We start from the raw sequence: 27,903 nt of genomic DNA on the forward strand, positions 1-27,903 counted from the left end.
TATCGAGGACACGGTTTATAAATAAATTAATTACCTAGGTGTAAACAAATATAGGTAATATTTTTTGTGATCTTTGGTGAGATATTTTTCAGATGCTTTCCATAGAAAACGAAGCTCCGAAAGCTCCGGGCCGGCCACGGCCCAGTATAGCGTGAGTCATCTTTAAAATGCAAAAATCTATAAGTATGTCATTACATTTATATCATCAGCATCATCCTCCTCCACACCTTACTGCTAGGCCGTTTGTCACAGAAGACTTATGTAATAATGATAAAAAAATTTTTTTTTATAAAAACTTAAATAATTTGTCATTTATTAAATATATTAACAATTCTATTTAGGTGTTAAATAAGTACACATCATTCGTCTTTAAACCTTATGTCTATTGGAAAGTCCTCCTCACTCTCTTCGTTTTTCTGGTTGCCGTTGCCGGTTTCACGTTTGGGCGCGTTGATGACAATCTTGTCACCCTCATAAGTGTACCCGTTGAGGGGTACCAACAGCGGTCCGTCCTCCTCAGGTTTTTTGCTCGACATATTATTTTTGTCTTGATGAATATACGTTTCCGTTGGTTTATAATTATCATTTGAGTTTGTTTTGGTTGGTTCCGGGCTTTTGACTTCATTCGCAGTTGGGTACGGATTATTTATGACATTGGTGGGATTCCCAGTCGGATGATGATTCCCATTATTATTTATTGCATTGTTGTTTTGGTTAATTTGATTGTGGTCTTGATCATTATTATATTGCCCTTGTTGGTTGGGATAACTGGGTATGTTCAGTTGTTGTCCATCGTTGCCATATTTGTTACCGTTTTGATACGGATCATGTCCGGGATTTGCTGGATAATTGAGTTGAGGATCATATCCATGAGGCCTATGTCCATTGTTCTGATTTCCTTGATTGTACCCATTATTTGGCTGGCCCTGGTAGGGATTATGTCCGTTGGGAGTAGGGTAGTGGCCTTGTTGCGATTGTTGATACGGCCTAGGATTTCCCTGGCCCCCTTGAGAGTTCTCTTCTACAATTACTACGATGGTCTCGCCTCCTTGGTTAGGGGGCTGCGGGGGTGGTTGATGATGGTGGCCGTGGGTGAAGCCAAACCCGCCTATAACCGCGTCGGCTACGTCGTGTACCTTGTTGTGAAGTTGCCGATGCGCTCCTATAAGTAATTCACCCAGTCTCCCGCCATTACACGAACTTAACGATATTATCAAAAAGAGGATTATATACTTTTTCATTTTTAAAAGATGATTTACAATAAATACACATAAGTAGGTATGACTACTTCCACATTCCGTTTCTGACTGGCGCGATGGAGCTTCGTATATCATCATCCTCTTGCGAAAACCTGTTTTGAATCAGTACCTATAGTTCACCGATGATTGTTTTTTCCTATTCTTAATTGTAATTATGTTTATATCGATTACAGTGAAACACTTTTTGCTAACACACATACACACACCAATATGCACCGATACTTATATGATAAAGTCGTAACACAAATTAGCTAATTGTATGCCGTCATTTGCTAATCCCACCAAAAACATTCTGTAAAAAACTAGCCAAGTCTCGATGGAGCTGCTTGTTTATCTCTAAAAAGTAATGAAATCTAGACAAAGTCGTGCCAAGTCTAAGGTTCCTTACTGCGATTTCTTTATTATTATAGTTAATGTTGTGTGACTTGGCCGTTGAAGGGTACACAAGGGTACAAAACCAGGTGCTCCATGACACCATTGCACCAATCTGTCGCCAGAACCGCTACCCATTGACGATGGAAAATGGCCACTTGGAAAACGTTGATTCAATAACCAGTCAATTGTAGGCTTGATAAAGCTGCGTATTTCAATAATACTTATGTATGGGCGAGCCTGAAACAAACACTTCTTTTTGGTGCAATGGCAGATTGGTGCAATGGTGTCATGGAGCACCTGGTTTTGTACCCTTGTGTACCATTCAACGGCCAAGTCACACAACATTAACTATAATAATAAAGAAATCGCAGTAAGGAACCTTAGACTTGGCACGACTTTGTCTAGATTTCATTACTTTTTAGAGATAAACAAGCAGCTCCATCGAGACTTGGCTAGTTTTTTACAGAATGTTTTTGGTGGGATTTCACTTCTTTTTGTAGAAACGTGGGCATATATTGATTTATTTTATTAAATTTTCTTATTTAACACAATTTTTTTCTTTTTAGGAGTAGGTAGTTTTTTTATTATTACTAATCTTTCTTTTCTTTTTTTCCGGTTCTGATTCTTGTACAGTAGCAACAGTTTTTCGTATTGCCCATTCATTAAATCTAATAATTAAATAATAATCAGTAATCCGTCACTAATCATCATATAATGACTTGGCAATCGCACATAATGCTTTACTCGTACCGTACTCGTAAATATGTGTAATGCTCAAACTGCAATTAGCGCTAGCGTTATGTTCAATTAGAATTATTTTTAATAGGTGACGATGATCCTTTTGTCATTATGCAGCCGTGCGATGGCCAAGTCATTATACGTATTACAAATTAAAGATATCTTATTGATACGGTTTTAACACCCCCTGGCACTGATTAAAATAACCGACTTGGTTTCACATTACATCTCAAAACTTTTTTGTAGTAAAAACGTTGCGAGACTTGCACCTTTTTACATGTAATGGTTTTGATGGGATCTCATCTCTTTTTGTAGGCAGTCCTTCTTTTCGGGTACTCATACCCGTACTATGTATACACATATCATAACTAAACATATCTTCATTCATACTCACATCGTACATCGTAGTGTACCTTTACTTTACTTTACCTACTATTTGTAGGAACTGCAACAGTAACTTTGTAATATCATATATTTATATGGGATTACAAACTTACTTATGCAGTTCTTAGATCTTTAAAACGTGACTGATATTGCAATATTTTTAGGTTTTCCCTTTATGTGGCCATTAAACCCTAACTCTGTACCAAATTTCAGCTCTCTGAGTTTATGGGAAGTACTAGTTCTATTCTGATGATCATGAGTGAGTTTCATAAATGCGAAACTTTGCTTTCGCTTAACTTCGGAACTAAATGACCTACAGACTTGAAATTTTGGATTTTAAGTATGTGATTATAGCTTACTGGATGACCAAAATTTCTGCGTTCTGGTCTTATCCAGAGGTTCTCAAATAGGGGCCTGAAAATGCGGCGAAATGGTTCCAGTAAAGGATGGTACGGCAGTGTTTGCTTCGCGCTCGACTTGGCGGGGGCACTGCCGTGCCCCCCGATCTTACGAGTATGGGTAGCTAGGAACTACTCACAAATTATAGAAGCGCCCTCTTTGGTTCCTAATTCTTGTACTTACGTATCTCGGGGCAGACTTAAATTCTAATTTCGACCCGCATATTTTATCAAATTTCTACCGCCTCTTGCATAAATGCCCTGATTTCTTAGAAAATTATTTGAGTAGGTAGGTAAATCGGTGAAAGTTACAACACGTAGGTAACTGCGAATGCACTAAAAAAGGGTTACTTTTATAAAAATCCCATTGCGTCGTAAAAGACACCTAGGGTTGTTCAGAAGCGGTTCGCACATCGATATCGTAGTCATCGGCATCATGCCACTGATCTCCGCTCACAGGATTTTTTGTCGTTTGTCTGTTTGCATTTCCAGTGTTCGGTGCCTTATCGGGAATCTGCGTTGATTGATGAAATGGCCAATGGTGGAGGAAGTCACCTTGGATTGTTGGAGGTCGTGCCGCCGCCGTCTCGAGAGGTCGACTCTGCCAATTCATAACTTGATTCGCTGGGTTTAAAACGTTGCCCATTCCCAGTGGAAAGAAGTTTAAAGGTGGGAAGTTAAAATTAGGTTGAAAATTACTGAAGTTAGGTATGTTAATGTTACCTAATGGTTGCGCGGAATTCGGGGCCCACTGCGGACCGAAACTTAACGGCCCGTAGGATCCAGTTAGTCCTGTTATGACATTTTTCAACTGGTTGTTAAAAGCGCTATTCATTGTTTCTGGTAGGAAAGTTGGCAGCTGCGGGGCCGAGCGCTGATGTGGAATGTTAGCGTTAGCAGACTCTATAACCGGTCTTTGCGAACTACAACACTGACCGAACAGCAGCACGCATAGCAACACAATAATATTTACTTTTAACGACATTATTATTGCAATAAAACGGTCTGGTTCCGAGCGAATATTTGGAGATACTAAAACTAATTGATACGAAATATTTCATATAAAGGAGTAGTTAACGATCGATTAGTAAAGTAGGTTAGGTATAAAGTTATTAACTTATTACCAAATAAATGATAGATTGGTACCTATCCTCCTAAGTCCCAGAGTCATTTTTGCAGTTTTGAATTTGGAACCACTTTTATTCCATTATGTTTTTCTAGTATACTTAATATACGTAATATACTTCAAAATTTGGTAAGATGAGCTGTTGTCTATTATAGTTAAAGTCCTTTAAACAGGACATCATCGGGACTTAGGAGTCTTGTAATCAATTTAATCCTCACTATTCTTTACTTTCCACTACACTATTCTCATCCATAATTCTTTGTTTAACTTAAGATTAGGGTAGGTATCTGATGATTTAAGTACCTACCGTCTTATATTATATTTACATATACCGGGTGTGGCCTGTAACATGATCAAATAATTAAAACATAGATTGTACTCCTCAAACGGTGACACTTTTGTTCAACAACTTTTAAAAATTATGAAGTATAAATACTCTCTATTTTTCATACAAAATAAATATTATCTTCAATGGACGCCATCGCCACGACATATCATTGTGATTGACGTTGCTTGTCACGCCTTAAACATAACAAAATTCGCAATACATTGCGTCTTAGAATAAACTTTAAAGTGTATTAAAAATCAAACCACAAGTTATTTTTAAAAGTCGCTGAACAAATGTTGGTCAGTATGAGGAGTACAGCCTACAGCTTAATTTTTTGCTCATATTACAGGCCACGCCCGGTATATCAGAAATAAAAGTCGGTAAACATTTGTTAATATTGTATTAACACAACATGAACTTTAAAAGTGAGAAATTTAAAGTGGTCAATATTAAAAGTCAAAATTGTACAGTGTGCCTTGTTAGAACAATAAATAAACGTATAATTAGGCTACATTTGACAACATTGCAGTCATTGCATAAATTAGGCATGTCGAAGCTAATTTAACCGGTTTTTCTTAAAAAAAAAAGAAAAATGCTCAGCTCCCTTAAGCAGGTGGGTATCGAGCTCTAAGGACGGCCCGTCGCTGTTATTATGTAGGAGTAGGTATGTGTCTTCATCCGGTAGTAATCAAACGATCCTCTTGGTTTTTAAAATGTACCTATATAAGTATAGGATGGATCTCGTACTGAAACTAATGAACGTACTTATTGAACGTTGTAAATCAAACATCGCTCTCGATGGCACTTAAAAGGGAGTGCCTCCATGTTTCTGACGTATATTCTAGATACCAAAATTAGATGCAATGTTGTCAAACGCCTGAAGAAACTTAACATTAGCATTACATAACTAGTGACTGGTTAATTTTTTGGTTTCATGTAATGGTAAACTTAAAATTACTTTAAAAATAAATTGTACCGTCATTATAAAAATAAATAAAACATGGCATAAAATATCGACAAACTGATGCTATACAATATACAATCTAAGCAACATCTATAATCTTATTTTAGTAAGGCACTGTTCTCTTAGGTGTAGATTACAATAAATAGATATAATATAAGTGATGTATATAAGTAGGTATACCTACATACTTATAAGTGTTGATGTTGTGCTGGATTTCTCACACTAGCTTCGTCCTGCTCATTGTGATTTCCAAAGGACATATTACATTTTTAGCAACTTATAAATGAAAAGCCTGGATAGGTTTAGGTTACACTGAAACTTTTTTGTTTTACTTAAAACATTTTAAAACAAAGAAACAAAGGAAATCTCCATCGCCATCTTGTTTCCAACAACAGAACAACACTGGACATCCATTTACTATTGAGATACATTCAGTTTATTAACGTCGATGCCTATTATCACTGATAACAAAAATATAGCACCATTTTACAAATATCAAACATTTTTAATAATTGTCCCTTACCTTAACACTATTTCTTACAATTTCGATACACGGACATATAAATTCGGTCAACTCGATCGCTTCAAGCAAAAATATAGCATGTTGCGTTAGAAATGATAACGTACAGCTTGGCAAAAAAGCGTAGAAATTAAAAAGTGGCAACACTGTAGTGTCGTCCCTTTCAAACCAATTTATCTAAGAAAACGGGATGACACTACAGTGTTGCCACTTTTTAATTTCTACTTTTTTTTGGCAAGCTGTAAGGTCAGTTGGAACAAGAGAGCTATCCCACTACCCACACACAGAAAGGAAAATTGAGTCGCTTAATTTCATACTCCGATAAATCCATCTGTCAGAATATGCGATTTTGGTATTAAGAATAGGGTAGATACCAATTTGTTGAGAGGGCCGAATGGATTTACTCGAGTTTGAAGTTAAGCGACACAATTGCTGTCACGATGCATGAAAGGGCCTTTAGCCCTTACGTCATCAGCGTATTTGTCCCATCCCATACTTAGACTTGTGGCCACAACTGACCTCATTTTGACTAGTAATACATACGTATATCATTTCTTAGATTATGTAGATCTTTAAGAGTGCAATATTTTCGCTTTAAGTCATCGATGTATTCTATCTACGCTACACTATTGAACAATATGAACTTTATCATTTTATCATAATGTGGTCAATGAACTTTTTCACCTCGAGCACCGCTGCCGAAGTGTTAACACTTAAATGGTAATCTTCTACTTTACCGAAAAGCGAAGAAGTGTAATTTTCATTCACACTTTGTCTTCTCACAGGCTAAGCTAAGGCTTGAAAGGGGACGAAATCACGTGACCGCTTTCCATATAAACGTAGTCCCCATTTTCCTCTCTGGATATTAATATAAAATATGTTTACGCTATTTGTTGTATATTAAATTAACCACAGCTCCCTTCGTTTGTTTTGTTTTTCGATTTTTTTATTATTTATAAAAGAGTTAGGAGCGAGTTGGTATGGAATTAATTTTTTCGTACTTTTTCTCATCCCCTTACAAATAAAAATGAAAAAAAATAATCCAACGCTATGCTCATTGGTTAATATACATGAAATAGTGTATAAATATTTTTCCTAATGTCAATATTCAGGGAGGAAAACGGGAACCACGTTAGTATGGAAAAACAGTCATATGTTCTATTTTGTATCCAATGGGGGTGACATTATCACGCTTAACTAGCATGGGCGATTCAAATTCTAGTATCAGAGTGCGCCACATACTTAGTAGGTATTGCCGTATGAAATTACACGAAAAAAAAACTACAAGTACCTACTTAATTATTACTCAGATCTGTTAATTTATAAAGCAAATAGAAAAAAAAAACCCCATAATAGGTATTTACTTATATAAAAAAAAAAACATAACGTACAAAGCGCAGGTAACTTACGATGTAAACTCGATCAACGTTTAATACCTAATTAATAAATTATTTCGAAAATAGAGGTAATTAAATTTTGGTTTTACATTAAATGGAAACAAGCTAAGCAGTAGCAAAGCAGCTCTAAATTTAATTTTAATTTTGCTTCAATGATAAAGTTGGTATTCCACCTGTCCAATTCATTTGTCCAATGTGTATTTGCGTTTTACATTTTGCTCAGTTAGTGAGTGACAATGCATATTGGACTAGGGAATTGGACAGGTGGAATACGACTCTAAAATATGTATAAAAATTAAATGAAATGGGTATGAAATTCATTGCACATTTATCAAATCAAATAATATTGGGAAGACCTAATCATTAAAGACAGTTTAAATGGTGATTATCTGATTATTGATGATAAGATAACATACGAACGTTATGGCGACTTTCACAACAATCGATGATTTATAAATATGGAATCCTGAAGTCGATTCCAAGTTACAAATTAATGTAAATTTTATTTCATTCGCTCGCGGGCCTCGTAGGCACTATTATAGATGCGAGCGAAATGCCCTCTATGCCATTAAAGCTTATATTAAAAGTGTCGTTTCTATAAAATATGGTTTCTCGAAGGTGGGCGGGTGTACGGCGGGGGCGCCACCTGCGGCTCCGGGTTCGTCGACCAACAGTGGCGGATGCGTTTATATACTGACGTTGTCGCTAATAGTGGCTATGGTAGGCGCAGGGGCGGGCAGCTCCCCGCGCGGCCGCCGCGGCCGGGCGGGGTGCAGCGGGCAGGGCGCGGGCGCGGGCGCGGGCGGGGGCGGGGGGGGGCGGCGCGGGCTGCGAGGGCGCGCGCGCGGCGGCCGGGGCGGCGCCCGCGCCCGCGCCGCGCAGCCTCGTCCGGCGCGAGACAGGTCGCCGACGGAGGCCGACTTGTCGAACACCTGTAAGTTAAGTAAATGAAACTGGCAGTGGCAGCAGAAACGCTAAATTACAAAAGTATACTTTATAGGGTGCCGTACCCGAACTCGATGGTGACGATATACAGGTTGGAAAGATAAGTCGGACCCTGGAAGGAAACTACATTAAATCCTTAAGCTGGCTCATTTTACTTAAAGGAGACATTCCTTTATTTTTAAAAGGAAACAAAACTGCATTCGAAGTATTTTTCTTTTTTTCTTTAATTTGGCTAATCTAAAAAAATCTTGAGTACTAAATATTAGATTTTATGGATATTTTGTACGACAGACGAGTGTAAGACCTAATGTTTCTTGGAGAAATGTTATCATTAACATTGACTGTATGTCGATACAGTCAATGTTAATGATAACATTTCTATTAGTCGTACTATTAGTCGTAATAGTAGAATAAAATTGCGAGTTTTTATTTTTTGGAAGTTTTAGTCGGTTTGAGTCCCGGGCGAGGCAAGCGAGTTTTATAAAATCTTTGAATGCAGTTTTATTTCTTTTTTAAAATAAAGGAATGTCTCCTTTAAGTAAAATGAGCCAGCTTAAGGATTTAAGGTAGTTTCCCTCCAGGGCCCGACTTATCTTTCCACACTGTATAGTAACCCGTTTACTAAGTTTATATGATGACATTTATTTTTAACCACAGATACAAAAAAAGTGTTATATATTTGACGCCAATGACCATCTATCTGTCTGTGACATCGCGCTCATAGCTCTCGTTGGATTACATTGTCCAGAAAAAAACAGTATTTAGTATATACATATTTTTATTACATTTGATGAAAATGGTCCGATTTATTGTGGCGCAGAGCGCAGGTGCAGTGCATGTTTGCGAGATTCGGGGTTATACCGCCCGAAAAAAGATCCCCACAATTAGCAAATTTCGATTTTCGCGGTAACTCAGTAACTGGATCTTCTTAGGAAACGGGCTTTAACGCAGTGGCGTTCAAAGTGCATGGATAGATGTCGACCGTAATGCCTTAATATTAAGGTTGAAACATTACCATTCACTTTTGAACGCCAGTGTACCTACATTATATGCTCACCTTGTGGATGTTGGCGGACGAGGGCTTAGGCCTCGATCAGTCGACCACGTGCTTGTACATGAGTTCTAACGTACAGTATATGCTCACCTTGCGGGTATTGGCGGACGAGGGCTTAGGCCTCGGTCAGTCGAGCACGTGCTTGTACATGGGTTCTAACGTACAGTATATGCTCACCTTGCGGGTGTTGGCGGACGAGGGCTTAGGCCTCGATCAGTCGACCACGTGCTTGTACATGGGTTCTAACGTACAGTATATGCTCACCTTGCGGGTATTGGCGGACGAGGGCTTAGGCCTCGGTCAGTCGACCACGTGCTTGTACATGGATTCTAACGTACAGTATATGCTCACCTTGCAGGTGTTGGCGGACGAGGGCTTAGGCCTCGGTCAGTCGACCACGTGCTTGTACATGGGTTCTAACGTACAGTATATGCTCACCTTGCGGGTGTTGGCGGACGAGGGCGTAGGCCTCGATCAGTCGACCACGTGCTTGTACATGGGTTCTAACGTACAGTATATGCTCACCTTGCGGGTATTGGCGGACGAGGGCTTAGGCCTCGGTCAGTTGACCACGTGCTTGTACATGGGTTCTAACGTACAGTATATGCTCACCTTGCGGGTGTTGGCGGACGAGGGCTTAGGCCTCGGTCAGTCGACCACGTGCTTGATCTTGACGTACAGCACGCAGGCGAACACGAACCCGAACATGGGGATGACGGACATGCCCACGCCCACCGCCGCCAGGATGATCAGGTGCTCGCGGATGTGGATTATGAAGTGTCGGACGCAGCCCTGCAAATTTAAGGCGTATCCAGATTATCAATTTTTCGTCAATCTGATTCAATTGCCCGATTGAATCAGGAGGTGCAGACGCAATGCCAATTATGCTTGCCAAATTCAACCGCCGATAATGACCGATATTACCGATAAAATGAGGTGCGGACGCAAGAATACCAATTTGTGAGGCCAGTATTTTCGTTCTGGGACATTTTTAGGGTTCCGTACCCAAAGGGTATAACGGGACCCTATTACTAAGACTTCGCTGTCCGTCCGTCCGTCTGTCCGTCTGTCTGTCACCAGGCTGTATCTCACGAACCGTGATAGCTAGACAGTTGAAATTTTCACAGATGATGTATTTCTGTTGCCGCTATAACAAGAAATACTAAAAACAGAATAAAATAAAGATTTAAGTGGGTCCCATACAGCAAACGTGATTTTTGACCAAAGTTAAGCAACGTCGGGCGTGGTCAGTACTTGGATGGGTGACCGTTTTTTTTTGCTTTATGGTACGGAACCCTTCGTGCGCGAGTCCGACTCGCACTTGCCCGGTTTTTTCAATTTAGAGGGCTCTAATATTACCATAAATCTAAAATTGGAGATCGACGCCAATTCCATTTCTGATAAAATCGGTTGATCCCGGGTCCCGTATGGATACCACTTAAGAGAGGTGTACACGGTAATTAGAAGGGAACAAAAGATAAGGCGCCCCTCGCGAAACTTGAAACAGAACGGTATTCCGTCGCGCGGAATAAAAAAGGTTCTAACGTTTTACCTCAATAAATTACTCTGAAAACCTACTTGTGTAAGTTCAAAAAGTTGATGTATGTCTCACCGTATAGTATATGTTGGAAGGATGGTCGCGGGCCCCGCAGCGCGGCGAGACCGTCTTACAACACGAGTCCGGTACTAGGAGCTCCGAGTCGTATTCGTGCCATATGCTCCGTCGCCAGTCTTTGTAGTCCACTGCCCCGCAGCATTTAAACTGTAAGGGGAAAATAACCACTTAGGGTGGTATTCCAACTGTCCAATGTCATTGCATCTTACTCTCTCATTAAGCAAAATGTGAGACGCAGTACACATTCGACCAATATATTGGACAGATGGAATACCACCCTTAAAGACTAATATTATATTGTAACAGAGCCATAGATCATAGTTTTACGGACAAATGCTTATCTGTATCTCTGATTGAAACAACGAAAACCTACACAATAAATACTTATAATCATAGAAAAATAAGCAGGTTTTAGAGTGTTCACTTGATACATGATATAAATTCATTTATAATATAAACTTTGTGAAACTTATACATATATGATAAGATTTAATTAAAGTGTGTTCATTGATGTTTTCCGAGCGAAGCTCGGTCTCCCAGATATTAACAGATAGATTACGAGATATCACGATGCAGGCCGCGTAGCCAACCTGCCAATCGCTAACGCTCCGTAGCGATCGAAACGCAACTGTCACTGTCGCACTTATTAGTAACAGTGATAGAGAGACACAAAGCGTTTCGTTGGCGAAGCGATAGCGATTATCACCTTGGCTAGGCCGGCGAGATCGCTTTTCAAATCAATTCCAGTGACATCGCCAACGTCAACGCTGCAGCAGTATGGGCTGGTTACACCAACCATAATTGATCAACAGCAATCAGCCGCGAACTGTAAAATTTTCCACAAAAAAAAAATGCGAACGTTTTAAGACTGCATCGAGCAAAATCAGCGAAAAAGGCAGTCACCGTTTAGTCGCTAGCGTCCACATCTCTTGATAAAAAAATTTATAATAAATATCATTATTATCCCAAAGAGTGTGTTTACAACGAATCACCCTTGAAAATTTGAAATCTTTTACAATATAATAAATACACTCATGCAAAGTTGTACCTAAAACGTGATGAACGAGTGTCAGCGTTTAGTAAAATTTGTATAAAAAAATCGATGCTCATGTTATAAAATCGAGTGATTTCGAAAGCCAGATAACTGGACTACAACGAATCAGGCTTTTCCTATTTTTCCTCTTAAAGGATACAGAGAAATTCAATCGTAAACGTAAACTTTCGTAAAATTTCCATACATCCGCCATATCTGTCAAATTCTCCTTCTCGTCAGATGCCCGCTGTGGGCCGTTGGAAGCGGACGCGTACTTGCTCTTCCCAAGTTGACAGTTCAATTAGGCATATATATTGACAGAAATTCATGTCCGTATACGAATGATGATACCAGTGAAAAACTGTGTTCAAAATAAATAGGGTAAATGAATAATGTCACACGGAGATCCAGAGTCATTAAAATTTTGATTTGTTTTTATTCATAAGTCATAATACTTTAAAAATATAACAAATTATTTAAAAAATATCCGAACACAACCAAATCAGTGTAATTAGTTTCTTCCTAATTCACTAAAAATGAAAAAAGTTTGAAGATTTGTTTTATCTTATTGGAATAAATTTTCATTGTGCTGGCATTCATATTACGTCATTTTAAAAACATATATGACATAATGTCAATATACTAGATAGACAATTTATCAACAAATTTCTTCACATTTTAACGTAAACAATATAAATTATTAAAATTTTATTTATGAAGACGAAGCAATGTTGTTCACATAATATTAGCAATAAAATTCTTAGTTTCAACCAGTTTTGTTGCTATTCTGAGAGCTATCACGTGCTTTGAAAGTTAATTTAATGATATATCATCAAGAAATTGAAATCAAGACTCGACCTGCAGTCTCAGCGAGTTTTTGTGGCTATATTATCAGTTGAAAGAACGATATTTCCATCGCAATGGTCTGGTTTACGAGTACCTATATTGGTTTCATGTGACGATGTTTATATAAATGTATCTATCAAATAACAACGTGCTTTTATTTCATTGATATTCGTTGCAAAACGATAACTCAGTTAAAATTATCAGAAATGCCTTTGGTTTTTTTCAGTGAACGTTTATATTTATGAGGTCTTATGTCTTACGGCGCGATTCGGAAAATGAATTAGAGACTAACTAGATACGATATAGTAAAGATATGTGACGTCCCACGGAAAAAGGTACCTTATGGTGGTTGGCGCTTACGCTATTATTAACGCCGCTCCAATATTATTGCTGCGCTATGCGTAAGCGCCAACCGCCATAAGGTACCTTTTCCCGTGGAACGTCACATATCTTCACTATTTCATATCTAGTGAATCTCTAATTCATTTCTCGAATCGCGGCGCCAGCCACCATAAGGTACCTTTTGCAGTGGAACGTCACATATCTTTACTATTTCATATCTAGTGAGTTTCTAATTCATTTCCCGAATCGAGCCGTTATTCAGTACAAATTGGGTGAGATATTTCCGACATAAAACCTAAAGGTAAAAATACAATTTGCTAAGTAAACTGTCAATCTACATTAATTATAATAGATAGACTCTTAGAGGTCAGCTTACTGAAGATTATGAACAACATATAGGTACTTTCTAAATAAAAAACAATTTGTTTTTCCATGACTCATGTAGGCCTAATTTTACTATAGACCATTTTAAATTGAAGATGAAATTAATTCATGATAAAAGGTAATAAGGCCCGGTAATATTTTCTGTTATTCTTGAACTTGTACTATGACTAAGAAGGCCCACTGACAGTGCAAGTAACAATGCCCGGTTCCGAACCAACATGGTATGGTTTATTTATAAAACGTGTATTTTTCAAAAGCGACGGAATATTTTTATAACTATTTTGGTATATGAAGAAACATGAACAAATGAGAAATCTATATTGAATTGAATTGGTAATAATATCCTGATTTTATTTTAGTTAAAATAAAGGTGGGCCTTATATGCTCACCTGACCTTATTCGTTCACATTTAGATTCTATAGCTATATTTGGTCACTTTGGCCGTCACTATCTATTTGATGCCGATTGTACTAACAATTAAAAGTACAGCTCATATGTACTTTTTCCTGTACTGAAACTTAAGCATTTGAGCGTAATTAATGATGTTCACTGATTATTAACATTACGTGTTAAAGAACCGAGTCCCGATTTGGGCCATGGTGCGTCCATTAATGAATTGCATACTAACGGATAGAGGTTTACGAGTATATTCACGGAAAAATAGTTTCATTATTAATTGAAGTGGGCATATGATTTATATGCAACTCAATACTGGTGGCTTAATTGCCGTTTATAAATCTGAAGATTCTTCATGGATACCATATCATCATCATCATCATTTCAGCCTATGTACGTCCCACTGCTGAGCACAGGCCTCCTCTCATGCGCGAGAGGGCTTGGGCTATAGTCACCACGCTAGCCCAATGCGGATTGGGGACTTCACACACACCTACGAATTTCTTCGCAGATGTATGCAGGTTTCCTCACGATGTTTTCCTTCACCGAAAAGCTAGTGGTAAATATTAAATGATATTTCGTACATAAGTTCCGAAAACTCATTGGTACGAGCCAGGATTTGAACCCGCGACCTCCGGATTGAAAGTCGGGCGTCATATCCACTCGGCCACCACTGCTTCCATATAGATACCATATAGATACTGTCAAATCTTATAAAATATATAAATATGTCTCCCATTTCTGTTCATAAAATAAAATAAATATTAAAAAAATAAATAAATATTATAGGACAATTTTTACACAAATCAATCTAGTCCCACGGTAAGCTCAACAAGCTTGTGTTGTGGGTACTAGACGACGATATATATAATATATAAATACTTATATACATAGAAAACATCCATAACTCAGGAACAAATATTTGTGATAAACACACAAATAAATGCCCTTACCAGGATTCAAACCCGGGACCTCCTGCTTCGTAGGCAGGGTCACTACCGACTAGGCTAGGAGGCCGTTAAATGAGGCCGTTCATGGAGGTTTTATTAGTTGTGTTAGATGCCTTGCGTGTCTTTATTAGCAAATAATGGGCTGATTTGGCCCGGTAGCAACGTGATCGTACCGTGTACCAAAAAGAAGGGAAGAGGGGAAATGGTCGGCTCCCCAGGTCCAATCTATGCTATATTTCTTCATGCTCTTAGCAACTAGGGCAAGTTGTATATTATTTTTGTATAATTTAGGGACGGGGAATCCAGTTTTTAAATAATCATTATACCTTTTCATACAAACAAACTGATTTTTGCACAGTAAATGAAAATTATATGTATCTTTTTAGGACAATTTTGGTCTTTACAATCACAGTGTGGCGATTTGTACTAAATAAAAAATTGTAAAAAGTTGCTCATTTATTTCTCATTCTAAAAAGTATCAGTTAAAAATAGGCACTCATATATTTTTTGTGAATAATAATTAATAGCGCGTGGCGTTGATGAATGTGATGATTTCTATTTAAATTGAATTATGGGCAAAGTCAAACATTAAAAATGTTGAAAAAAAACTGAATCTGGCATTTGAAAAGTGTGAATATAATGTTTTAATATTTTACAGATAAATTACAGGCGATAATTTTACAAATGAAATGGGTTTCTGCCAGCAGTGCCAGCCTATTATAAAGCGGTATATTTTTTTGCTAACAAGGTATGCCCACCAAATACGCTCATAAGAACGATATATTCTATCGATATAGGTTATGAACTATCTAATGATATACAGGAAAGTTATTAATGTAATTTTACTCATTGGGTAACGCACTTTCGATATCAATTTGAAGTTTTCTGATATCAGTTGTATTTACGGAATTATAGCCTGGCTACACTTAACGATTACACCCTGTATAAGTTACTACGGGACGCGTCATGGTCATGGCCCAGAACCCATACTATCCGGGACACAGTTCTTTAATATTATGTAGGGCTAAAAAGGCCCTCTGTCAGTGCAGGTGACAAGGCCCGGTCCCGGGCCTTATTGAACGCATGAGATGGAATAGTAAATTTAAATATTTTAATATAGGTATGGGTTTATGAGTTCTTTGATTTCCCAATAAGTTTTAAGTAAGCATCACTTACTGACTTACAAAAGTATAAGCGTAGTACCTGAATTTTATTAGATGTTTTTAAAGTCTTATTATCAATAGAGCTTTAAAAATTAATTTATAAGTAAAATATAATAAGCGTCTTTAGTTGTAAAAAACATGTTACAAGACCTATAACTAATGAAGGGATAATTTTAGATATAGTCCACTTTTTTCGAGTAGGTAAAATAGACGATTTATTATATCTTTAATAAAAAAACTCCTAGGTTTAATTCGGTCTATGTTTACAAACCGCATACCATCGCCCACCACCACACTGTTAACTGACAGTTCGTAAACCTTATTAAAAAAGGCATAAGGTCCACCGATGGACAGTTAAAAGCGCCGCCGTTTGTACCAATCTTAATACAAAAGTCAACAACTAAAAGAAATAATTACCTAAGGCTACAAATATAATGACCACCAAAAAATACTTTGGTACCCTAAATAAAAAAATCATGCTTACCAAAAAAAATTACTGAACACCAAAAAAATAAGGCCTAAAATTACAAATGTACCACCATTTTAATTACGACTGCACTTCAAATTGTATTCGAATACCAAATATATTGAATGATTACCAAAAATCATTAATGATCACCAAATCTTGAAGACCAAATAAATGCGATATTTTCACCTAAATAAACCACTATGATACCAAAAAATTTATACATATTACCAAATAAAGTAAAATGATGCCAAAATTACTAGCCCCTCCCGCTTAACCCCCGTACCCCGCACCGCATAACTTAGGTAGGCATACTGAAATGCTACTAGAAAAGTATGTTAGGTTAGGTTTGTACTGCTATCAGTTAAGTGGGCTAGGTTAACACTGCGACCCTTACAGAAACGAATTGCTACTAGATAATTTTTAAGAAAAAAAAACCGACTTCTATGGGGGCCGGTGAAAGATTATTGTAGATGGTATACTATGTAGAAAAGGAGGTAAAACCACTCACTTTTCTACTAGCATTTCGCTTCTGTAAGGGTCGTAGTTCTAGCCTAACCTAACCCACTTCTCTGATAGCAGTTCGGTTCTGTGAGGATCGCAGTTCAAACCTAACCTAACCCACTTAACGGCGCATGCGGTGCGGTGTACGGGGGTTTAAGCGGGAGGGGCTAGTAAGATTGGCATCATCATACTTATATACTTACACATTTTATGGTAGGTAATCATAGTGGTTTATTTAGTTAAGGTATCATAGTGGTTTTCCGGGTCAAGGTCCGGGTCCGAGTCCGGGTCTGAGTCCGGGTCCGAGTCCGGGTCCGAGCCCGGGTCCGAGTCCAGGTCCGGGTCCGGGTCCGAACCGGATCCGGGTATGAGTCCGGTTCTGGGTCCGAGTCCGGGTCCCAGTCCAAGTCAAAATCGAAATTCGTAATCACCAAATGTGTACTATGCGTTGTTGAAGAGTTCTATTCTGGTCATCATCAGCAGTTCCATTTCATCAAATGCGACAGTCTTTAATGTAAATGCTTGATTTTGTGATGGAAATACAAAAAAATCTATGCGTATGCCTTTAATATTTGAGGAGTTCCCTCGATTCCTTATGGATCCCATCATCAGAACTCGAGTTTGACAAAAATGTGGCTTAAAAACTTAACTTGCTTAACAAACATAACGAAGAGGAAAAATCGCCAAACGTGAACTATGCGTCGTTGAAGAGTTCTGTTCTGATCATCATCAGCAGTTCCACTTCATCAAATGCGACAGTTTTTAATGAAAATGCTTAATTTTCTGATGTAAATACAAAAATCTCTATGCGTATGCCTTTAATATTTGAGGAGTTCCCTCGATTCCTTATGGATTCCATCATCAGAACTCGAGCTTGGCAAAAATGTGCATTAAAAACATTAAAAACTTAACATGCTTAACAAACATAACGAAGAGGAAAAATCGCGAAACATGAACTATGCGTCGTTGAAGAGTTCTGTTCTGATCATCATCAGCAGTTCCACTTCATCAAATGCGACAGTTTTTAATAAAAATGCTTGATTTTTTGATGTAATTACAAAAATCTCTATTACGCATGCCTTTAAGATTTGAGGAGTTCTCTCGATTCCTCATGGATCCCATCATCAGAACTCGAGCTTGACAAAAATGTAGCTTAAAAACTGAACTTGCTTAACAAACATAACGAAGAGGACAAATCGCCAACCGTGAACTATGCGTCGTTGAGGAGTTCCGTTCTGATCATCATCAGCAGTTCCACTTCATCAAATGTCACTTTTTTGGATGTATATGCTTGATTTGATGATAAAAACCCAAAAATCACTAAATGTATGCCTTTAAGATTTGAGGAGTTCCCTCGATTCCTCATGGAACCCATCATCAGAACTGGGTTTTGACAGAAACGGGACCAATCTGTATGCATATACATTCAATCAAAAAAAGAATTTTCAAAATCGGTCCAGTAATGACGGAGATATGGAGTAACAAACATAAAAAAAAAAAGAAAAAAAAAACATACAACCGAATTGATAACCTCCTCCTTTGGGATTTGGAAGTCGGTTAAAAAGTGGGTTAGGTTAGGTTTGAACTGCGACCCTTACAGAAAAGAAATGCTACTAGAAAAGTGGGTTAGGTTAGGTTTGAACTGCGACCCTTACAGAAACGAAATGCTACTAGAAAAGTGGGTTAGGTTAGGTTTGAACTGTGTCCCTTACAGAAACGAAATGCTACTAGAAAAGTGGGTTAGGTTAGGTTTGAACTCCGACCCACACAGAAACGAAATTCTACTAGAAAAGTGGGTTAGGTTAGGTTTGAACTGCGAACCTTACAGAAACGAAATGTTACTAGAAAAGTGAGTTAGGTTAGGTTAGAACTGCGAACCTTACAGAAACGAAATGTTACTAGAAAAGTGGGTTAGGTTAGGTTTGAACTGCAACCCATACAGAAACGAAATGCTACTAGAAAATTTTGCTTTGCTTTAATAGGATAGCAAGATTTAAAAATTTGGTTATAATTTTACATTAAAATGGAGTTCTAATTTTGGTGGTCATTTACTATTTTTGGGTATACAATGATTATTTTGGTGTCATTTTATTTAATAGGATAGCACGATGTAAAAATTTGGTTATCAATTGACATTAAATTGGGGTTTGAAATTTGATAATTATTTACAATTTTTGGGTTAATAATGATTAATTTGGTGTCATTTCCTTTAATAGGATAGTAAAATGTATTAAAATTGGTAATCATTTCACATTAAAATGGTGTTATCATTTTGGTGATCATTCATTATTTTAGGGTGGTAAAGTAGATTTTTTTGGTATTAAATTTTATTAAATCTGGTGATCAGTTAAATAGCAGCCATTACCTAATACGTCACATACCTATGACATGGCATGAACAAACAAGGAAAGCTATATATAAAAAATGTTATTTCTCTGTCTTCTCACAAAGGAAAGCTTTGACAGTTTAAATTCCTCAAAGAAGGTCAGTAGTTAACACTAAACTCGAAACAGCACCTTTAAAAAAACATTAGGGGTCACTGACCTGTCCCAGTAAATTGAAGTAGTGTGCGTGAGCTGCGTTTGTGTGTGAAATGGGGTAATTTGACAGAATCTGAAAATTTACCCTCCTCTACGCCCTCTTAACGGTGGCAGACGGTTTGCTGCAACCGACCGCTACTAACGCTGTGTGTAACGCGTTACTAACGCTGCCGCAGTCGCAACCCGAATGTAACCTAAGAGCCTGTCCAGGTGCTCGACTAGAGAGTCCGGCGTGTTTCAAGCGATTTACGCTCGAGAGCCGTATGTAGCTCTAGTGTATCAGGAACTCGCGGGTGACACCGCGCGAATGGACTCGCTCAAAGGCTCAAAATGCTTACTTCAGTCTGCATGCGGTCCACCGCGTCCGTGACGACCGTGTCAAGCGCGTAGTTGCTGACGAAGGTGCTGTTGAGCCCCGCCTTGAGCTCGGGCTCCACCTCCACCTCGTAGTAGTAGGCCAGCGCGCCCGCGCCCGCCTCCAGGAAGAACGTTATCAGCAGGAAGTATGTGTACTGCAATCATAACAAACAAGGAAAGGTCTATCATTAAGGGCTGATTTAGACGGCGAGCGAACTCGCATGCGATTTTAGTTACAGTCGCCATCAGATATATCGGAGCGGCCAAGGTGTTCACAATATCTGAACGCGCACTCTAATGCCTTGACAATAGAGGCGTGTTCTGATATTTTTGAACACCTTGGCCGCTCTGATATATCTGATGGCGACTGTACATTGCGGACTGCTGGTGACGTCCAATTCAACCGACCGATCAAACACCGCAATGTAATGAAACTCGCATGCGAGGTCTCGCATCGTCCAGGCGGTTAGTAAACAAGTTGCGCGGTGGTGGAGTTTTGAGATTAAAACTATTTTTCTCCAATATGCTCGGAAATGTTCACCTTACTGTAGCAAAAATACTACGGGAAGTTCTTCGTTAATGTCAAACTCTAATTAAAAAACATCAAACCATCGCTGTCCTGTTCTAGCGGACGGGAAGTAAAAAAACACTACAGTAATAACTTATTACTGTAGTGTTTTTTACTTTTTAATAATAAAAAACGCAAACGGCCAATTATTATTGCCGCGAGCCGCTTCTACACGACCCGATCAGCTATCATTTCACGTGTATGATCGTGCGAATACTGCTTAATAAAATCAAAGATTATTTTTATATTTTTTTTATATCTCATCCGTTGTTCATAAAGCTTATATAGTTTGTCAAAGGACTTTCTCATTTCAAACATAGACAAAGAGAATCATACTATCTTTGTCTTACACTAGTACTAGCACCCAAAAGAAAAGGTTGGGTATAGTTTTCTTGGTTCTTACTGACTGAAAAGTTGGTTTGACCAACTATATTGCACAATTATATTGAATGAACGAATACTGAATGGCAGAATAAGTTTGTAACTTTAACTTTTAAAAAATAATTAAAGAGGGAAATTGTTTTTGACATTTTGGATGTGAAGGTTTGATTTGAGTGATGCTTGATGGTTAAATAATTATTATTTTAGCTTCTTTCCTCGCATGTTTGGAGAAAAGCACTATATATGCCTCGGCAGGAATAGCAATTCGTGGATTCGTCTTCTTTGTCGGACTCCGCTTCGCGTCGTCCGACAAAATCGAAACTCATCCACGAATTGCCCTTTCCCGGCCTCTGCAATAATGTACTATTATATTTATTTATACATAGAATAATACATCACCGCCCAGTTAGCTACCCAGTGCACCAGTCAGCTACCGTTTAGAACTTTATAATATAAATTCCAACTCCTGATTAATAAAACACTTTTTAGAAACTAAGTGTAGGTACCTTATGTGTTATTTGTGGCCTCAAATGATCTACAAGTAGGAAGAGTAGCCTGCAGTTTTGCTGCAAGTAAACTATCGAAATACGCAATCAACGAGGGTATTGATTAATTAAGCAAATATTTCAGTGCATATTATGGGAGTATTAGAGGCTCTGGACAAGGCCTCCCTTTTTTGGGTTAAGATATTACGTCGATTATAACGGGTTCCTTCTCCGATCAGCTAGCCCAAGGGTCGTCAAACTTTTGAGAAGAAGAACCAACTGCAGTTAAGTTCTAGGAAAATCAAAATGTTGTCCTTAGTGTTAATTTTTTGAGAGCGCGGCGCGCTCATTCTTTTATCCGTGATTTTTTGGGTGAAATGAAGTTTGGCGACCTGCTCTGAGCTAGCCAAACAATAGACGGAAAGCAACAATCACCTACTGCTTCAAATAAATCTAATCAAGATTGAATTTTAATATACATACGAGTAGGTATTATGTTTGTCGAAGTATTCGTGGCCCGTGATAAATATTTCTAGCGAAAATGACATTTTTCTATACGATCATAACGATGTTAGGTACATTACATAGTTAATTTTATCACAATTTGGAACGATTCCAAATTACATCACCGTTTATTTGATGTTTACAAGGCGTTTGTTAACACTTTCGGTGCCGGGCGCCCCGTTTCCAGTACTAAATTAACACACATACCTACGTGTTCTTGGCAGTGAATGTGTTAACGTATCACCGCCTAAAAAACAAAGGATGAACTCGAAGGTCAATTGATTATCAACTGAGTCAAAGGTCAGGCTCACAACCGCTAAGGTTGTGAAATGAATTACGTATGATTTGACTCATCGTAAATGAGGCAGTGTGTCATCTTTAGTTGGTGATTGACAGATAGATTTATAATAAATTTTATTTTTTAAATTGTTGTTGTAATCATAAAGTCATTATTATTATTACAAGCAATACCTACAAGCATCTTACGATAGGACGGCGTGTTTTAATTTAAATATCGACTTTATCTTGTTTAACATTCGGTATGATATGGATTAAAACCATCTGTAACTAACGTTGTATCTGATTAATATTTTAAGTCGCGAGTTACAAGTGCCAAAATATTTGCAGCATTAAAAGAGTGGACGAAAAAAAGTTTGCAATAACTTGTAACTTTTGAATATTACGGTTGAATATTACTCTCGTAAGTTTTACCACTGCGTCCCTGTAGGCCAAATATTTCGAATTTCTCAGGATCTTTGGAATGTATTCTCGAGTTTATCGGTAAAAAGCGGTCAAAGTTGCGACACATTCTACAACGGTATTATCCTGTACATATTTGACAAGTAGAAAGTACATACTTTGTCGAGCAGTAGACCGGCGGACCATAAGCAGGCAGCGATCAACAGTTACGTGGTCGTCATGTACTTACACAGAGTAAACTGGTTCTGTTCTCAGTCTTGAGGCCGCAGCAGCCAAGCGCGGCCAGCGGCAGGCCGGCGGCCCCGGCGGCGATCAGCAGATACGCTATGGCGGGGTACGTCGGCGACGGCAGCAGCGGCACGTAGCGGTGCCGCGACGACACCGTCCACGCGCCGACACATAGCACGCCTATGCCTGCAAACTGTACATGAGGATGTTAGTCTTTGATTTTGTTTTGTACTTACAGCGCGCGCCTGTATCCGATTAAAACAGCTTCCTACTTTTTTTAAATTAGGTACTCAGGTCGTCGCACCGCAGTGCACCTGTGTATTGGTGGATAACGGTCCATCCACCAATACACAGGTCGGTGGTGGTGGTGGTATTTAATGGTAATAAAACAATATTTATCTGTTTTCAGACTGTTTGACTTAAAACAATGCTACGTCGCAAGACCCTTTCATCGCAGGTATAATGCTTTCATATAAAAACCCACGAGTTAGCACATGCCAAAATGATTAGAAACGTTCATTTAATTATACTTCACCCTTTATGTATAGGAGTATTAAGCACAGCATTTTTGATCGCGTTTACAATTATCAGATTGTGTGTGCGTGACAATATTAGGCAAATGAAAGAATTCATTAAGATAACTCTGAGATAACTTCACAATAATGTGGTAAACCGTTGGGCAATAAGTGTTTTATTTCTGCGTGAGATAGCATAACTGTGGGTGGGGTTCATGCAGTAGGTGTAGGTACCCTAGTATTGGGATAGTTATGAAACGTTCAACGACTGTTTTTCAGTTTTTTCTTTATCTAAATAATTAGGTTAGGCTACCTCACACGAGTTACCAAGAATACTAAGTGTCAGTAATTTATCTATAGTCGCACAGATTTGATAGCCCACGCAGTGTAAGTGTTATGTATACGTCATAATTTCATAGAAGTTTGACGTTTAAAATGACACTTGCACTGCGTAGGCTATAAAAATCGCTGCAGACTTTTTACGGTCTGACTTTAAACAAAATAGGGTCCTGTCGATAAAGGGTACTGTTTAATCCGAGAAAAAATAAACTAGGTACTTATTGAGTATTCGAAAATATTAAAAAAAAATGTTGATTTTTGTAACACTGGACTTTGGATTGGTGCCAGGATTTGAAAGAGCAACTTAGTAGTAGTGCATTATTTCGGTATACAACACTCTGAATTTCCGTCACCCACAACATATTTGCATAATTTGCTCTGAAACTGCCGAAATACCTGATGCAAGTGGCTCTTTCTAAACATGGCTCCTTCAACTTCATGCTACTTCTCCCCTATGTACCTAATTAAACAGCTTTGTCAGTAAAAAAGGCGCTAAATTAAAATTTACTATGGGACGATAACCCTACGCGCTTACATTTTTTAAATTTGCCCTTTTTTTTTCTACTGACGGAAATGGATTGACAGACTATATTCTCATGAACTAATTTAGAGGAATGACAAAGAAAAAGGTTACTGGATTACAGCATCTAAAGTCATTTCAAAATTATAAAAATAAGATTAATTATTTAATAGTTGTTGAACTTTTTTTTTTGTGTTCCTCTAAATTTGTCCACAAGTGTATGTAAAAATTAAAAGCCAACTTACCAAAAATACCACATTGAATATGTGCAGAACACATTTTAGAAAATTTACACTACAGCAGTCTGCGTCCCTGGATTTTCGCGGTTTGACCTTCTTCTTTTTGCTTAAGAGTTCGGTTCCATCTTTCTTCTTCTCTTCTGCCATGATTACTGGTCAGTTACGGCGCCCTCACCTTCCACTGGTCATGGTCTCGTCGTCTTCACCTGAAAAAAAGGAGACACTTCATTAAGTATTATAAATATCAGTAACCTAATATAAAATTTTTGTTCATCAAATTTACAATTGTTTATCTAATTTACGTACTTACTAGAATATGTTTCGGCGATCTTATGCCGTGGCTTAATAGTATTAAGCGATTCGAGGTAGGTATAAGAGTTTCTGTGGCTTCCGTAAAGTAAGCTTATTGGACGAGACATTTAAACAAGAGTGAACAAATTACATTTTTATTAGAACCCTATACTAACTTACAAATGGAATGGGATATAATACAATACTTAGATACAAAATATGTCTCAAAATAATTGATACAAAAATTAGATTAGATACAAAATATGTCTCAAAATAATTGATACAAAAATTAGATTAGATACAAAATATGTCTCAAAATAATTGATTCGTAGCAATTCAGTACAGTATGAAATTGGTATACATAAATTGATAAAAAATATCACATCACAAATCATTATATAAAATAATTAACTTTAATAGTTATATATACAAAAAAAACTCAATTGATTTACCATACAGATATTATAGTTAGTTCAGTCCACAATTGCATCACATTCAATACATTAAAAAATCATTAATTCACTTAATTTTAATTTCGCACCATTCCTTTGGATTATCCGTAACAAATGCATTTCTACAAACATTTAATACTTGTAGTTTGTATTGTATATTATGAACAAAATGATAAAGTTCTTAGAACTTTATGTATGCAATTATTTTTTACGTTCAACCCAAGAATGATCCTAATCATCAAACTGCTGCAATGTGCTCTCTAACTTATCAACAATCTTTTTGTAAAATGTGATCTGTTGTGTCAAGAATTTTTGCATCGTGGCCTTCAAGTCTATTGTCCTTTCTGCTTTAAAATGATTGATCTCGGCAAGAAGCGCATATGAAATAACATCAGTCCTTCTTAATACTTCATTGAGCTGCGCAACTTCCATTTTGTGTTCTGCAGTAAGTTTTTCGCATTCACGTTTCTTTGCGACTGCTCCCTTGTGATTGGCTAACGCATCGGGGAAGCTGCCGACGATACCTTTGTATAGGTGGAATTTGTCACCTAATGGGTCCCAATCATATTTAGGTTGCTCATCATACATTCTACCAATCTCTATGTAAGCTCCACCAGTCATTTTTATAGCAGATGTCAGTTTGGAGGTAGAAACTACTGATCCTTCATCCAAACTAAGTGCATTACCCAAATTGTAAAATGCTTCTCCCACTTTCTGACAATCAATCTTATACTGACTCTGGAATTTTTTGCTTTGTGCAACACTCATATTTGTAAGAAATTTGACAGACGAATCCATACTAGCAAAAAAAGTGTGGGACTGTTCTGTTATCTGGTCTACTTGGGACTGTAACAAAGCTTTTTCTGGGACGACTAGTGATATGCAGTAATTGAGGCCTATCAAAATATCTTTCTCTGCCTGTCTTTTGCCAGCTTTCCAGCGCTTCTCATCGGTGCATGTGAGGAAGTGTTGCCAGACTTCACATTTGGAGAGCACAGGATGCTTGCACATCCAGTCTACAAACTCTTGTAGCTGTACTCTTCTACGCTCAATTAGCTGCTCATCATACCTGCCGGAGATCTGCTTGTCGGGCAGAGGTGGGATAGGGATGAGTGTGAATTTCTCCTGCAATCTTTCATGAAGCCAGTCAAAGTGTTTATACCTTCTGGACACTTGAATATTATTAAATGAAGGAGTTAATTGGTATGCAATGAAACTTTTTATTCCTTTGAATTTTGACTCCTTTTTTGGAGAAGCCACAGTGACATAGTAGGGTTGAGTGATAGGAGACCACACATATCCTTCTTCATTTTGTACTATGTATACCTTTTCAGAGTCAGGCACTTCCACATTAAGAGTTGCCAGAAGGTAGCTTTCACCACTAACTTTTGATGATGGTGCAAATTTATTTTTTCTTACAGTTCCTACTGTTGCGTTGAAGGTAGATGCAGTATCATCAATATTCTGATTGTACTCGTTAATGGGCATGCCAGGAAGAGGTGCCAGGGGTGTCTGATGGCTATACTGTTTCTGTTGCTGTGCACTAGGACCAATTTCAGAGTATGTATCATCATCCCAGTCATCATCCCAACCATCTTCTTGTGAAGGGTTGCGTTGGTAGTTAGTGTCACTCCAGTCATCATTTGCTTGGTCATACCTTGGTGCGGCTGGAGCGGTTTTAGTTTGTGTGGATACTGGGTCATCCAGCTTTTTCACATAAGCGGCCGGAAAGAGGCCTGTCTGACCATGAGCATTCTGGCCTTCCCACCAGCCTTCACCGATTTCCGTGTTCAGCAGTGTCAGCACTTCTCCTGCGGTGATGGACATCTCAGTGGTGCCTGGTTCACCAGTGAAGTCATATAATGCTTGTACTTGGGCCATGTTGAAGCCGCCTTACCTACAACAATTTTGAAAGAGATTATTGCATCAAATCCTAAGTATATCAAACAGTTGAAATTCACATGCTTAGTTAGATACATGTATGTACACTATCTTATCAGTGTTATCTAGAAAAGTAGGAAGTATGCACATATTGTGATAAACATATCTTAAATAGCATGGATATGGTGGATGTGGGAGCGAGTTGGAAATATAAATTAGGGCGTCGCTGGGCGCGCGGCGGCGGGGCGGCCTGACACATTTTCATAACTATCCCAATTAAGCAGATCACATAATAGCAATTGACTAAAACTACTTCACCCAATAAAACAACTAATCTGAGACTTAGAGAAGTGGGCTAATGACATTCTAAAACGCTTTCTTTTATGCATAAACACAATAACAGAGGAAACCACCAAATAATTGCGTTAAGTTCAACCTTATTGTGATTGTCAATGCGTAAAATTCATTTTATTGTAGCTACCAACTACACCACTGCGCCGAAGGAAGTCAGTGCGCCTATATATCACCCATTATTGTAATATCTTTAGAAAAGAAATAGAACAAAGCAAGATAACGTATTTTTGTAATGAAAATCAATGACGTGAATGTGTAACTAAAGAGCAGTACGAAATGAAATCAATAGTTCCTCATAATGCAAACGATACACATATTCACATTCACATACAGTCATATGCATATTTACACCAATAATAAACT

At 38.0% G+C, this 27,903-nt stretch overlaps 3 protein-coding genes across 5 annotated transcripts in view; all 3 read right to left on the minus strand.

Annotated features, from left to right (window-relative positions):
* Positions 1-284: 284 nt before the first annotated feature.
* Positions 285-1,323, minus strand: LOC134667036 (probable serine/threonine-protein kinase clkA). The gene has a single exon (XM_063524341.1). The coding sequence runs from the start codon at positions 1,239-1,241 to the stop codon at positions 360-362; it is 882 nt and encodes a 293-aa protein (XP_063380411.1). The 5' UTR covers positions 1,242-1,323; the 3' UTR covers positions 285-359.
* A 6,989-nt stretch (positions 1,324-8,312) lies between these two features.
* LOC134666813 (CD151 antigen-like) overlaps positions 8,313-27,903 on the minus strand; it is a 213,423-nt gene continuing 193,832 nt past the window's right edge. The window contains exons 3-8 of the mRNA XM_063524110.1: positions 24,569-24,768; positions 22,951-23,142; positions 20,066-20,239; positions 11,101-11,250; positions 10,101-10,280; positions 8,313-8,421 (exon numbers count right to left, since the gene is read on the minus strand). Of these exons, the coding sequence (XP_063380180.1) occupies positions 10,137-10,280; positions 11,101-11,250; positions 20,066-20,239; positions 22,951-23,142; positions 24,569-24,709 (801 nt within the window). The 5' untranslated portion in view covers positions 24,710-24,768 and the 3' untranslated portion in view covers positions 8,313-8,421; positions 10,101-10,136. The remainder of the gene's footprint in view (positions 8,422-10,100; positions 10,281-11,100; positions 11,251-20,065; positions 20,240-22,950; positions 23,143-24,568; positions 24,769-27,903) is intronic.
* The window catches only part of LOC134666760 (sorting nexin lst-4), a 217,687-nt gene continuing 214,944 nt past the window's right edge, over positions 25,161-27,903 (minus strand). For 2 of the 3 annotated variants that reach the window (XM_063524036.1, XM_063524035.1), the window contains one exon: positions 25,162-27,202. In XM_063524036.1, coding sequence (XP_063380106.1) covers positions 25,537-27,186 — 1,650 coding nt within the window. In that variant the 5' untranslated portion in view covers positions 27,187-27,202 and the 3' untranslated portion in view covers positions 25,162-25,536. Of the gene's footprint in view, positions 27,203-27,903 lie in introns of all 3 variants that reach the window. The other variant, XM_063524039.1, reaches the window with a different exon arrangement.

This window comes from Cydia fagiglandana, chromosome 8 (genome assembly GCF_963556715.1).
Source record: "Cydia fagiglandana chromosome 8, ilCydFagi1.1, whole genome shotgun sequence".
Classification (NCBI taxonomy): Eukaryota; Metazoa; Arthropoda; class Insecta; order Lepidoptera; family Tortricidae; genus Cydia; species Cydia fagiglandana.